This window comes from Panthera onca, chromosome A2 (assembly GCF_046562875.1).
Source record: "Panthera onca isolate mPanOnc1 chromosome A2, mPanOnc1 haplotype 2, whole genome shotgun sequence".
Taxonomy (NCBI): Eukaryota; Metazoa; Chordata; class Mammalia; order Carnivora; family Felidae; genus Panthera; species Panthera onca.
This window is the reverse complement of record NC_138340.1, coordinates 163,893,038-163,906,798: the sequence shown is the minus strand read 5'-3', so window position 1 is coordinate 163,906,798 and position 13,761 is coordinate 163,893,038. Positions and strand designations below refer to the sequence as shown.

At 45.4% G+C, this 13,761-nt stretch overlaps 2 protein-coding genes across 9 annotated transcripts in view; both read right to left on the bottom strand.

Moving 5' to 3' along the window:
- The window catches only part of GALNT11 (polypeptide N-acetylgalactosaminyltransferase 11), a 42,846-nt gene extending 36,080 nt beyond the window's left edge, over positions 1-6,766 (bottom strand). The window contains exon 1 of the mRNA XM_060633451.3: positions 6,556-6,766. The gene's annotated coding sequence lies outside the window, so the exon portion shown is untranslated. The remainder of the gene's footprint in view (positions 1-6,555) is intronic.
- A 2,858-nt stretch (positions 6,767-9,624) lies between these two features.
- Positions 9,625-13,761, bottom strand: part of GALNTL5 (polypeptide N-acetylgalactosaminyltransferase like 5) — a 54,906-nt gene continuing 50,769 nt past the window's right edge. For all 8 annotated transcript variants that reach the window (XM_060633458.3, XM_060633463.3, XM_060633461.3 and 5 more), the window contains 2 exons: positions 12,482-12,631; positions 9,625-9,913 (listed from right to left, as the gene is read on the bottom strand). In XM_060633458.3, the coding sequence (XP_060489441.3) occupies positions 9,758-9,913; positions 12,482-12,631 (306 nt within the window). In that variant the 3' untranslated portion in view covers positions 9,625-9,757. The remainder of the gene's footprint in view (positions 9,914-12,481; positions 12,632-13,761) is intronic.

The window sequence follows — 13,761 nt, the reverse complement described above, 5'->3', positions numbered from 1 at the left end:
TACGTTAAGAACTCGAACGGAAGAGACGACGTGCAACACGTGAAAAATATCAACAGGGAGATGGACACTCTAAGGAAGAACCAGAAGGCGAGGCTAAAAACCGAGCAGACCGGGACGGCAATGAAGACGGCCTTCCGCCGCGTTCACACCGCTGAAGGAAAAGCAGTGAGCCTGACCAGAAGTCAACACTTTCCAAACCGAAACGCAGACAGGAAAAAACTGAACGTCCAAGGACTGTGGGGCAATTTCAGGAAGTATAACACAAAAAGTACCGCAATACCAGAAGAAGAAAGAAAAAAGAAGAAAGATGTGAGATGACAATACTAATGGCCAAGAACGTTCCAAAATTAATGACAGACTCCAGAAGCCAAGAGAACCCAAAGCAGAATAAATCCCCTGAAAACTCTCACCTGCATATACTATAATCAGAAGATCAGAAGACAAATAAAAAATCTTCCCAGAAGGGGCGCCTGGGTGGCTCAGTCGGTTGAGCGGCCGACTTCGGCTCAGGTCGTGATCTCGCGGTCCGTGAGTTCGAGCCCCGCGTCAGGCTCTGGGCTGATGGCTCGGAGCCTGGAGCCTGTTTCCGATTCTGTGTCTCCCTCTCTCTCTGCCCCTCCCCCGTTCATGCTCTGTCTCTGTCCCAAAAATAAATAAAAAACGTTGAAAAAAAAAAAGTTTAAAAAAAAAAAAATCTTCCAAGAAGCCATAGGGAGGGAAAAACACTTTACCTAGAGAGGAAAAAGGTAAGAATTACAGTGGGCTTTTCATCAGAAATCATGCAAGCAACAGACAGACTAAAATAGTCAAAGTGTGAAAGAAAAAATCCCACCACCTTAGACTTCTATATCCCCTGACATTATCCTTCAAAAATTAAGGAGAAATACCTTCTGGAAGAAAAACTGAGGAATCTATCACCAGAACTGCCCTGCAAGAAATGCTAAATTCTTCAAGCAGAAGGAAAATGACACAGGTCAGAAACCTGGATCTACTCAAAGAACATCAGAGACGAAAACAATGAAATGAAAATAAAATTTGTTTTCTTATTCTTAGTTGATCTAAGAAAAGCTGTCCAAAGTAATATATGTCACAATATACTGAGTGAACGAATGACATACTGGCATACTGATTAGTGAGTGAATGACCGCAATTTCACAGGAATGGGACGGAAAACGTGGGATAGTCTACTACGGTACCTGTACAAGTCTAACAATAGAGTGTTACGTGAAGGCAGATTCAAACTAATTAGTTTAAAATGTATACTGTAAACTCTAAGGCAACCACCAAAAAAATTCTTTACAAGAAGCACAATTGATGTGCTATGTAGAGGCAGAATAATGGTCCCCCGGCAGTGTCCACATCCCAGGGACTGGGGTTTCTCAGCACTTGACCTTCAAATACAGAGATTATCTTGGATTAACTGGGTACACCCAGGGTAATCACAGTCCTTAAATGTGGAAGAGGGAAGAGGGAGGAGGGAGGCAAAAGAGGACATCAGGATGACGCAAGGTGAGAGAAGCAACTCAACCCGCTGTTGCTGGCTTTCCAAAGGAAGGGACAGCTTATTTTACAAAGCGAAAATAATCTAATCCTATGATACCTGAAATCTGCTTCAAATTAACCAATAGGAGATGAGACAGGCGGGGTAATAGATGAAAAAAGACCGACCACTAACAAAACATTTTCCATAATAAAGCATTAAAAAATATGTATCTTTCACCTAATAAAAATGTTCCTTTGACCCTTACCCTCATATTCAGGTGTTGGGTTCTGTAGGTATATTGATCTCCAGGGGTTATAATGTGCTTACACGGTTCAGTCCTCAATTAATTCTTTTTCATTGAGTCCAAGATCACAAATGCCAGCGGTCTGTCCTTGTGAGTTTTGTGTATTTGTATATATGAACTATTTGCTCCTCACTTCTGCTTCCCTCCTAGTCAACAGACGCTTCATCGGAGGATAGCTTACAATTTAGTTTTGAGACAGGATGTTCACGCGGAAAGAGCTGTTGGGGTGACCGCAGACGCGGCACGGTGAAGGGTGGACTATGTCACTGGATTTACAGTCTTGCAGCTCCAGGTCCATGGTTCTCAGCCAGGGGCTGAGACACTCCAGACCGTCTGGGCAAATTTGGCAGCCCCCAGGGTCTTTTGGCAACGTCTGGAAGTGGTTTTGGTGGTCACAACTTGGGGGATCCTACTAGCATCTGGCGGGTAGCAAAATGCTGCTAAACATCTTACAATATGCAGGGCAGACCCCAACAACAGACGATCATCTGGCCCAAGATTTCAACAGCGCAAAGGCTGAGCAACCCTGTTCTATTGTGTGATGCTAAGGCTGGGGCTCTCCGTACAGCATTTTTCAAACTACTGATAAGTGAACAACTTGGATGAATCTTGGAAATACATGTGGAAAAGTCTTCAGTGTCAACAATCAGTAAAGACGCATAAAGAAAAAGAAAAATAAGATCCTAAGTCTCCAATTGGCAAAGTTTTTAAAAAATATTCCCTGAAGTACATATACTTAAATGATACATTTATCGGTGATAAAATTATATTTCTGAGGGATTGGTTGTAATAATTCCATTTTCACTCATGATTTTATCTATCTGGGTCATTATCGGTGATAAAATTATAAATTGCAAGGCCCTCTTCAAAAGCAATTTGACAATGGCACAGGAATCTTAAAAAATCTTTATTTCCTTTAGCCAATCATCTCACTTTCTCTAAGGACAAAAATCCTAAAGAAATAATAAATTGGGTAAAAAACTCAGGCACGTCCTAAAGCAAAGTCTAAAAAGTGCTACAATAAAGATAGAAACAAACTATACAGACATAAGTGTGTTTCTCTTAGAAGCTGATGTCTAAGTTTGGCTTTTAAAAAAATAATACTTCAATGACCAAATACTGAAACATTTCAAGGAAAAAATTCACAGCTTGGAAAATCACAACATGTATTTGTTTTTAGTTTTCCAAATGGACTAGCAAGTTAGAACGGTTGGCTGTAATGAATGATTGGCTGGTTAAGGCTCATGGAAGGCAATTACTTCCGGGAGTACAGGCTGGGGCTCTGGCCCTGAGGAGGAGAATTCATTTGTTCTGGGGGCGCCTGGGTGGCTCAGTCGGTTAAGTGTCCGGCTTCAGCCCAGGTCACGATCTCACGGTTTGTGAATTCGTGGCCCGCATCGGGCTCTCTGCTGTCAGCACAGAGCCCGCTTCAGATCCTCTGTCCCCCCACCCCCCACCCCTTCCTCCTCATGCGCTTTCTCTCTCTCTCTCAAAAAAAAAAAAGAATTAACTTATTCTGAATGTAAAAGAAAGCTAACTAGTATCTTTAGGCAAATATATCTTAGGAAGAAAATTCCAGCAGACGTGTATAAAATGGTTTGGGACAGAGGGGGAAAAAAAAATCTAGAACCAGGAAGTCCAGTTAGAAAAATTCCAATAAGAGGCAATCATGGGAGCTTCCCTCTTGCTAAATGAGATGTTGCCTGATTCATGAATCGTTAAAGCCAATTAGATCTTAAAAAAAAAAAAAGCAGCAGCGGTCACGGCTCTATCCAGAACTGTGGAAGTGGGCGGCAGGCAGGATCAGAGGCAGAACTGTCTGCACGGGTCAACGTGCCAGGACGTGGGTCCCTAGGGGAGAAAGGGAATAAAAACAACTCCCGGCTTTCAAGTCTTGGCGACGAGGAGCATGGAGAGAACAGGTTTGGGAGGATTCGCAGAGGACGAATTTTGGTCTGGGTATGTTGCACTGGAAAGGACACCTGATGTAGAGGTGTCCCTAGCTTGACATTCAAACTTAAGCCTCAGAGCAAAGTTAAAAATAGAACACCAAAACTTTAGTTCAAGTTACACGGAAATAATAGCAGAAGAGGCTTTAAGTAATGAGCACAAAATGGATTAGGAAGCAAGCACTGAACCTCTGGGGACAAGCACATTTAAAAATCGTGTAGAAAAGGATACTTAGAGAGGACATCAGAAGGATCACAAAATCAAGAACCTCAAGAGGGTGTACCGACGAGCAACATGAGGTGTCACCAAGATTTACAGAGGTCAAGCCGGCAGGAGTTGAGGTGGGGCCATCAGATTTGGCCACAGCAGGGGCATGAAGGCCTTAAGAAAGCAGTTTTAAACATGTGAAGGGTTTGTTCCTCAAAAAGTCAAACACAGATTTATCACACGATCCAGCAAATTCCACTCCTAGGCATACACCCCAAAGAATCAAAAACAGACACAAGGAGCCTCATGTTCATAGCAGCACTATTCATAGTAGCCAGAAGGTAGAAACAACCCCGAGTGCATCAAGAGATGAATGAATGTGATACAGCCAAAAAATTCAGCCATAAAAAGGAACGAAGTCTAATAGATGCTACACCATGTATGAAATTTGAAAACACATGAAATAAGCCAGACAAATATTGTATGAAATAAAAAGGAGGATACGGTCTGACTCAACTTTATCTAGAGTAGTCAAATTCAGAGAGGCCGAAGGGATCTGGGGGAAGGTGGAAATGGGGAGTTACTGCTTACTGGTCACAGAGTTTCTGTTTGGAGTGATGATAGTGGGATGGTGACCCAATATTGTCGATGTACTTCATGCAGCCGAATTGTGCACTTAAACATGGTCCTAATGAGGGGCACCTGGGTGGCTCAGTCGGTTAAGTGTCCAACTTCCGCTCAGGTGACGATCTCACTGTAAGTGAGTTGCAGCCCTGCTTCTGGCCCTGTGCTGACAGCTCAGAGCCTGGAGCCTGCTTCGGATTCTGTGTCTCCCTCTCTCTCTCCCCCTCCCCTGCTCGCTCACTCTCTTTCTCAAAAATAAATATTGGGGCACCTGGGTGGCTTAGTTGATTAAGCGTCCGACTTCAGCTCAGGTGATGATCTCACAGCTCCCGTGAATTCGAGCCGCGTCGGGCTCTGTGCTGACAGCTCAGAGCCTGGAACCTGCTTCGGATTCTGTGTCTCCCTCTCTCTCTGCTCCTCTCCCCCTCATGTTCTAGCTCTGTCTCTCAAAAATAAATGTTAAAAAAAATTTTTTTAAATATGGTTCTAATGATAAACTGCATGTTGTGTTTTACTGTTTTACCCCAATAAAAAGAAGTTAAAAAAAAAAAAAAAAAACTAAGTAGAACCCAAATTGCAAGGAACAAACAGCACAGAATTTGTCAAGAGAAGATGTGAAAAGCGTGGCCTACTCTTTCACCACCTTTAACTTGAAAAGCTCAACTGATACATATTGAAGGTATGTATCATCTCTCTTAAAGTAGGTAAGATTTTTCCATTTTTCTTAAAGCAGATCATATTTCAACACATAGTACTTCTGGATACACGGGAAAAAGTGAGTGGAATAAACACACAGACACTGAAAAGTCAGGTCTACTCCATGATTTGGGGGAGGAGAGTGACAACAGAATATCCTGGTGCACAATAATACTGTGAAAAGCACGTTCAGGGGCGCCTGGGTAGCTCAGTCGGTTAACCATCAACTCAGGTCATGATCTTGGGGTTCGTGGGTTTGGCCCCGCCTTGGGACTCTGTGCTGACAGCTCAGCCTGGAGCCCGCTTCGGATTCTGTGTCTCCCTCCCTCTCTGCCCCTCCCCTGTTCGTGCTCTGTCTCTCTCTCCAAAATAAATATTTTTTTTTTTTAAAAGCACAAAGTTGTAATTTCATTTTATATTTGGAAAACCGACCAACCAAACAACTGCTTTCATAACCCAAAGCAAAAAAGAATGCTGACCCCAATCTTCTCTGATGGTTAAAAAAACAAAACAAAACAAAAAATCACACGTATGTTAATATTCCTCAAAGGAAGCAGTCTATCAGACCTGGAAGGCAGGGACTTGGTATTTTTACGTTTTACGCAAACTGCATGGATTTCAGGAATGTAGTAAACTATATAAGACAACCCAATTTCTCCAACGAGTATATTTGCAAAGAAAAGGAAAAGAGAAACGAGAGGCACATCCACCAAATCCCACATGTGGCCTCGGTCAATTACCGCAGGAAAAAAAGGAGAAAGTTTTTACGCCTTTCGGGGGAAACGCGAGCGACCTGGACCCGGTGGAAGCGGGGGGGAGCGGGGGGGGGGGGGGGGAGGGGGGGGGAGGGGGGGGGAGCGGCGGGGCGGGTGCTCTGTTCACTCCTCCCCTCTGCGGCGCTCCCGGCTGCGACTTTCCGTTCTCACTTCTGCGGCCCCGCTAGCTCTGCTTCGAAGGCTGAGCCGCAGGGCTCCGGCCTCCGTTTTGGGAAAAGAGCGGCGGGAGCCCCGGGCCCACGGCTCCGCGAGCCCCCGCGCGGCTGCAGCCCTCGCCCGCAGGAGCGCGCCGGGACCCGCGGGCGGTGACGCCGCCAACAGCCTGTCCCCGCGGGGCCGAGCTCGCGGGGCCGGACGCCGCGCCCCCAGGCCCGACACGGCAGCCGGCGGCGGGCGCGGCCGCCAGCCCTCGGGGCCTTGGGGCCGCGCGCCGGAGCAGCTCGCCCGAGGCGCCGAGGGGACGACGGAGGCCGCGCGGGCTCAGACGCCGCCGAGGCCGGCCGCGCGCTACTCACCCCGACGCCGGCAGCGCAGGATCCCGGCCTTCTGGGACTCGGGCCGTGGCATCTTCTCTCCCGCCACAGCCCGGGTCCGAGCCGCATGAGCCGCAGCGGGCCCGAAGGAAACGCTGCACCGGGCGCTCTGGCGGCCGCGGGCTCGCCCAGTGCCCGCGCCGCAGTCTCGGCCCGAGCGCGCGTGCCCCTGGGGCCACGTGACGGAAGGCCCCGCCCCCCGCGCGCGCGGGAGTGACGTCACCCGGCTCGCCCGGCGTGGGCGCCCAGCGGCCGCGGCGAGGTGCCGGGCGCTGTCGAGGCTGAGGTTTGGGCTAGAGCCTTGAGGGTCTGTGACGGGCGGCCTTCGGGTTTCTTCTCGTATAAAAAGGCCTCGTTAAGGACAAGTGGGCTTATACGTTTTAAACGATGTTCAAGTTCCGTTGTGATAAAAGACACGTGGGTTCAAGTGTGAAGGCTTTGCGGTGCACGCCCCCGAGAACCCGTGGGGAGACCGACCGCACGCGCCGGTGGGAGGAGTGCAGGGGTGCGGGGCTCCCGTGCGACCTTGGCCGCAGCGCCGCCAGTGTCGCCGGGGGCTTGTTACAACTGCTGAATCTTAAGCCCCGTGCGGACCTACCTAGGAAGGGAAGTCTGCATCTTACCAAGATCTCCGCGTGATTCGCATACAACCTAAGTTTGAAATCGGCGCCGTAGGGAACGGTCAGTGCCAGAGAGCTTCCGTTACTGCACCTTCTCCCGACCTTTGATAGCGTCAGATGTTTAAATGTGTGCCATTCTGATGGGTCTTCAACGGATTTTTTTCCTAGCTGTTATTTTAAAGGGTTTGGGTGGGTGTATATCCTAGTCTAGCAAATTGATGTATAATGGTATACTTCTAGCATTTGAGGTTTGGGGAGAGCTCCAGTTTGACCGTTGTGAAGAATGACACTAAAATGCTCTTTGCAGTGTAATGTGTTTCAACCCAGAATCTCAGAGACTGGGCGGATCCTGCTAGTGTATGGGCTGTGTTAGTTTGCCCCTAGATGAAGTTACCAGATGAAATCCACGATGACCTGAAATGTGATTTCAGAGAAACAACAATGTTTTAGTATAAGTATGTTCCGTGGAATATGTGAAATACAGCAAAATGTTGCATATCCGTAATTCAAATTTCAAATACAGAGCATCCTGCATTTGTATTTGCTAACACTGGCAACCCAACCCTGGACAAATCTAACTTTGGTTTTCTCGTCTATGAAATGGGCATGACAATAGGGCCTATTTTACAAAGCTGTGTGAGTGAAATGAGATAATCAAGGAAGAGTACTTACCGCAGAGTATGGAACATAAGGGGAGCTCAATTTTCACGCAGGTGTATGTTAGGCTAAACTCCTAGATGTCTGCTTTAGCTACAGAACTCCCAGGCTTACTTTAGGGCTTGTCTGAGCATTTGATCATACCAAAAACTGTGTTTTAAGAAAAGCTTTGAGAGGGTTAGCAAATATTCCTCAATTAGCTCCAGAACATAAATCAGATTTTTAAGTTTCCACCTGAAATAAAAAGTTGCCACCTACAGGCTAATGTAGATTTCCTTTCAATCACACCAAATACTTTGATGTTGGGTTTTTTATGACTCTAAGAACATTTCTTTTTTTTTTTTTTTTTTTTGCAAAGATGGAATTTATAGCATCCTCTGTTATGCTTACCAAAGAAAACAATTATTCTCAACTTTCAAAACTAGAAAAAGTTATTTCAAGATGATACTCTTATATTTACTCTCTAGTATTTATCCTAGAATTCTTTTCTCCTGTTAAAGATTTCTGTTTTGTACTTTACACTAATTTTAATAGACTCATGGGTTTATTATAATCATTTCTATTGCTTTCTAGAGGCAGAGATGGTATAAAAATGGGCCAAGAACAAAATCATAATGTGGTGCTTATTTTGTATTGCCAGATTGACTTTTTAAAGTCTCAATCAAGATACCCTGGCCATCTGTAATATCTGAGCCCAGGTCTCCTGATGTCTATCTATCAATAGATTTTATAGAGTATCTTGCTAAAATACATATGTATAAAGAGATTATACGCTGGTTCTTTCATCTTCACATTAGATTATCCCAAAGAATACAAGTTCCATGAAGGGAGAGATGTTTTCCTGCTCCCTCACTTAGAAGGATACCTAGCCCTAGATAACCAACCACTCAATTATTGATTGAGCACAATAGATAAGTTGTTTCCTGCTATAAAAACTAGCTTCTATTTTCTTCAACGTAGGCTAGGTTTAGTGATCCCACCCTAAGTCTCCCCTAGTCCTTTTATTCCTTTCAGTGTGTTCTTCCCCTCATTTTCTCCTTGTCTTTGTGAATCAAATACGTTTCCCCTCTCTAGCCACCTTCACCAGGGTGAACACAACAGCCATCCCTCTAACCCAAGAGAAGTACTTTAGACATTCGGGAGTGTGTTCACACAGGGTAGATAGGGAGCCTAGCCACTCCTTCCCCCAATCCCAGCTAAACAGGTCTGAGTCAGAAAATCAATCATCAACAAAGTGCAGAATGCAAGAAGTGTTAGGACAACTGTAGGCCAGAGCCATAGGAGGGGAGAAATATGAACAAGGCAAAACCAGAAGCAAGGCAGGGGGACTGTCTCCAAGTGACAAAGGGACTGACAGCCACAGACAACAAGGCTGGTCTACAGGACTGGACTGGGCCACCAAGGCAAGTGGACGGGACATCTGGAACTCAGGAACCCAAGCAAGCAAGAAATCACCAAAATCGACACTAGCAGCAAGAAAAGGAGCTAGACACAGTTGAGCCAACGTTGGCACGTGTCAACCAAGGCTCTCTGTGAACGTCTTTCTGAGTTCTAGAGTAGGAATGGACAAAGCCTCCCAGAGTGGAGCATCCCCTGTGGTTTAACGGGACCAAGCGAGTTAGGCAAATTCTAGAGACAATACACTTCACCTCAATCAATGGTGTGATAGTTTGCACTGTGTGACAGCGTATATTTCTAATGTTCACGGTTTTGCCACCCCAGAAATTCAGTGACGTGTAACGAACTATCATCAAAGCAAGACAGAAAGGCACTCTTATTCTAGAGCACTCTGGTTGTATTTCTTACTGCATTTCACACAATTTCTTGATGTTCCAGACTTTTCTCCTCTATGTTGAAGACATAGGGGCTTTTTAACCCCTTTTTAATGAAAATGATTTATTTGTGTTTCATCTGCTGCCCTCAGATGCCTCCAGTTCTGGGAAGACATTATCCAAATACCACTGAAATGATTTGCAACCCAATCGTTTCCTTAATTCAACACGCTCGCTAATGTTTCCATAGGCAACAGATTTCAGGCCAGGTCTTCGTAAAAAAAACTGCTCCTAAATGGAAATAGAGAGTAATTTCATTAAAACCAAACAAATCTTTGGTAATCAAATCGTATCTAACATAGCAGTGTATATTTTCATCACCTGAACTAAAAACAAACCCAAAAAAACAGAACGAAATATCTTCCAATTTCATCCATACGGTGTGGGCAGAGACCCACGTGGTGCCTGGAATTCACTCACTCTGCACATATTTGCAGGATGTGTTGTGATGAACCACAACACAGAGGTGGTGTAGTGGGATCCAGGAAGGTTGGGTCCTGCTTCTTAGGAGCCCAAGAATCACAGCCACCTATTGTTGTATGTCTCCTTTCTCTTGCTCTCTCAATACTCCAGGAAAACCCTCCCTCCCTGGTGCCCATCAACACTTCCGTGGTTTCAGAAATGAGAGGTGGTGTCGTGGCTTAGGGCAAATGGACTGTGGGGGGAGACAGCCCGGGTTCAAGTTCTTGCTCTGTCGTTTGTTCTGTGACCTTTGCCCTCACCCTCATGAGGTTGTCCTGAGGACTGAACACTTTAATACGTACGGAGCACTGGGTAAACGCAGGCTGACACAGGGTGTCACATCAGCATTGGCCATTGTTATCACCTGGTTAGTCTTCTACGCGCTCTGGATTTAAGATAGTACTGAGTACAAAAGTCTAATGGATTCAGCCTGCCCTGTATTCAAAGAGCTGTCCTAAAGAGACCAAAGCCTCCTTGAAAGCAGAACTCCGTTCTGTGTCTCCCTCTCTCTCTGCCCCTCCCCTGCTTGCACTCTGTCTCTCTTTCTCTCAAAAATAAGTAAACGTTAAGAAAAAAATTTTTTAAACATGAAAAACCTTTAAATGTTATCATGATTATGTATTCACGTCTTTGCTTTTCCTTTTAGCTTTGCTATCTAATTATGAATACATAAATTGTATGCCTTAATTTTACTCACTTTTAACATATAGACATGGAATAAATCAGTATATTGCGTTGGGCTGCTTTTGTTCACCATGATGTCTGTTTTTATTTATTTATTTAAAAAAAATTTTTTTTACTGTTGTATTTATTTTTGACACAGAGAGAGACAGAGAATAGCGGGGAGGGGCAGAGAGAGAGGGAGACACAGGATCCGAAGCAGGCTCCAGGCTCCGAGCCGTCAGCACAGAGCCCGACGCGGGGCTCAAACTCACAGACCGCGAGATCATGACCTGAGCCGAAGTCGGACGCTCAACCGACTGAGCCACCCAGGCGCCCCTGTAGGCCTCACGCCCAGTCCAGTGCAGGGCTCGAACTCACGACTATGAGATCGAGATCCGAGTCAAGGTCAAGAGTTGGATGCTTTACCGACTGAGACACTCAAGTACCCCCAGCAAGATTTAAGATTTACTGTACCGTTGTGTGTATATCTCCAGTTGGGTAATTTTCATGGCCGTATAGAATTATATCAGCTAAATATGACCCATTTATCCATTCTGCTCTTGATGAGCAGCTGGGCTGTGTTTTGTTTGGGCTCACATCCACCATGCTGTTTCTAAACATTCTTGTTTAGATGTTGTTTAGATGTTCTAAACATTCTTGTTTGGGCAACCAGAAGAATGGACAACCATTCTTCTGGTTGCCCAAAGGCATGCCTTTCTGTGGTGTGCACACAGAATGGAATTGCTGGGTCATGGGATACTCATGATCTTTACTCGACTTTGCCAAACTGTTTTCCAAAGTGAGTTTGTAATAATACTCCCACCAGCCGTGTCTGAGAATTCTTGTGTTTGCCAATACTTGGTCCTACCAGACGTTTGACATTTTTGCCAATCTAAACGGCCATGTAGAAATATTGACGTTTGCAAAAAAGACTATTACTCCTTTTATAATTTAAAATGATAAAGAAATATCAGATTGGAACCAGGACATATAACATCACAGCAAGTTCTCCCATTTTTCTCCCCATATATCCGAAAGGAGGTCTTGGGGCTACTGCTGTCTATGTTTGTACGTGGATCCTGGAGGGACACCTTTCAAGTTCAAATGGGGCCATGGCTACATGTTCTCTGTGTGTGCACCCTTTTAGGTCCTGGCCAGGGGCTGCAGCCTTGGGGAGACGTGCAGATGAAGGGGTCTGGCTCTGATAGAGAAATCGACTGTCGGTAGAAGAGAGGTAGTGAAGTCTCTCGCGTGGTCTCCAGACCACAGTAGCCGCACCCTTGGGAACTTGGGACCAGAGGAAGAGAATCTAAAGAATTGCCTGTGGGGATGGGAACAGCGGGAGATGTTTGCTTCAGAGGGGGGATCCCACAGGGTGGGGGGCGGGAGGGACATAGATCTGGGCCAAACAAACAAAACAAACTTCCTGGGTTGATGAATTTACTTCTGAGAAACTTGAGTTTCCCCAGCAATTGAAATACAAAGGAACGTTCAAGTGTAGTGGGTTCGAATGAACTAATTGAGAATAGGGTCTGGGGAAGGTGGATGAGGGGTTGAAGGTGTGCCAAAAATTTAAGGAAGCTTGTTATCTGGAAAGGCGGGAACGGGTTCCTGGGGACCAAGCCCCGTTCTGTATTCTTGCTTGTCTTTCCAAATCAGAGACCTTTCCCTCACCTTGTATTCATCCAGCCAAACGTGCGCCAGTCTGAGACTGTTATATGTCATGGCTTCTGCAAACTCAGGTTGGTTTGGAAAGCGCTGCTTACTGATGTGTCCTACCCGCGAGCAGGGGAGTACAAAGAGTTGGCCTCCACACATCCAGATCTAGACGAAAACAGACAACATTGACGTATGTGTGCTGGTACGAAGCAACTGCTGAAGTTTTTTTCACAACCATAGCAATAGCTAACATATCTTAAGTTGTTTATTTAATCCTAACAGCCCTATAATATAGGCCCGGTGACTATCCCCATTTTACGGATAAAGAAATGAATACGTATATTGGCGAAGAAGCTTGCCCAGTGACACCGAGCAGAGTTTAAGGTCAGGAGGTCTGGCCTCAGAGCCAACACTCCGAATGCTAAGTGATTCTGTCTCCCTCATACGTGACCAGTTCCGAGGCTGCTTACGTAGGAAAAGTGGCGGGCTATTTTGTCCTAAGGTATCCTCAAGAATACTCTGAGAATAATTAAGTATTGCTGGATGTCAACAGGTAATGAGAGAAATGGCTAAATTTGATGATTCATGTGTTCTGTACTTAACACACTTATAATGCTTTTTTTTTTTTAAATTTTTTTTTTAACGTTTATTTACTTTTGAGACAGAGAGAGACAGAGCATGAATGGGGGAGGGTCAGAGAGAGAGGGAGACACAGAATCTGAAACAGGCTCCAGGCTCTGAGCCATCAGCACAGAGCCTGATGCGGGGCTTGAACTCACGAACCACGAGATCATGACCTGAGCCGAAGTCGGACACTTAACCGACTGAGCCACCCAGGCGCCCCTATAATGCTTATTTTTAACAAAGTCTTTACTACACAAAAGTAAACTATGACCTTTGAAAAATCAGCAAATGTCGAAAAGCACACAGAAGAAAATAAAGATCACTTCTTGTCCTAACGCTTGGTAGGTCACTATTTAACCCAGGTCCCCTGTTCTTACACACATGTACACACAACATTGAGATAACTTGTGGTTTTTTCATTTAAAGCTATGTGAAGTTATGGGGCGCCTGGGTGGCTCAGTCGGTTAAGCATCCGACTCTGGATTTCAGGTCAGGTCATGATCTCACAGTTCATGGGTTCAAGCCCCACATCGGGCTCTGCAATATCAGTGTGGAGCCTGCTTGGGATTCTCTCTTTCTCTGCCCCTCCCTTGCTCTCTCTCTCTCTCTCAAAAATAAACATTTTTAAAAAGTTATGTGAAGTTATTTTAAAAGTTTTGTATTGTTTGGAT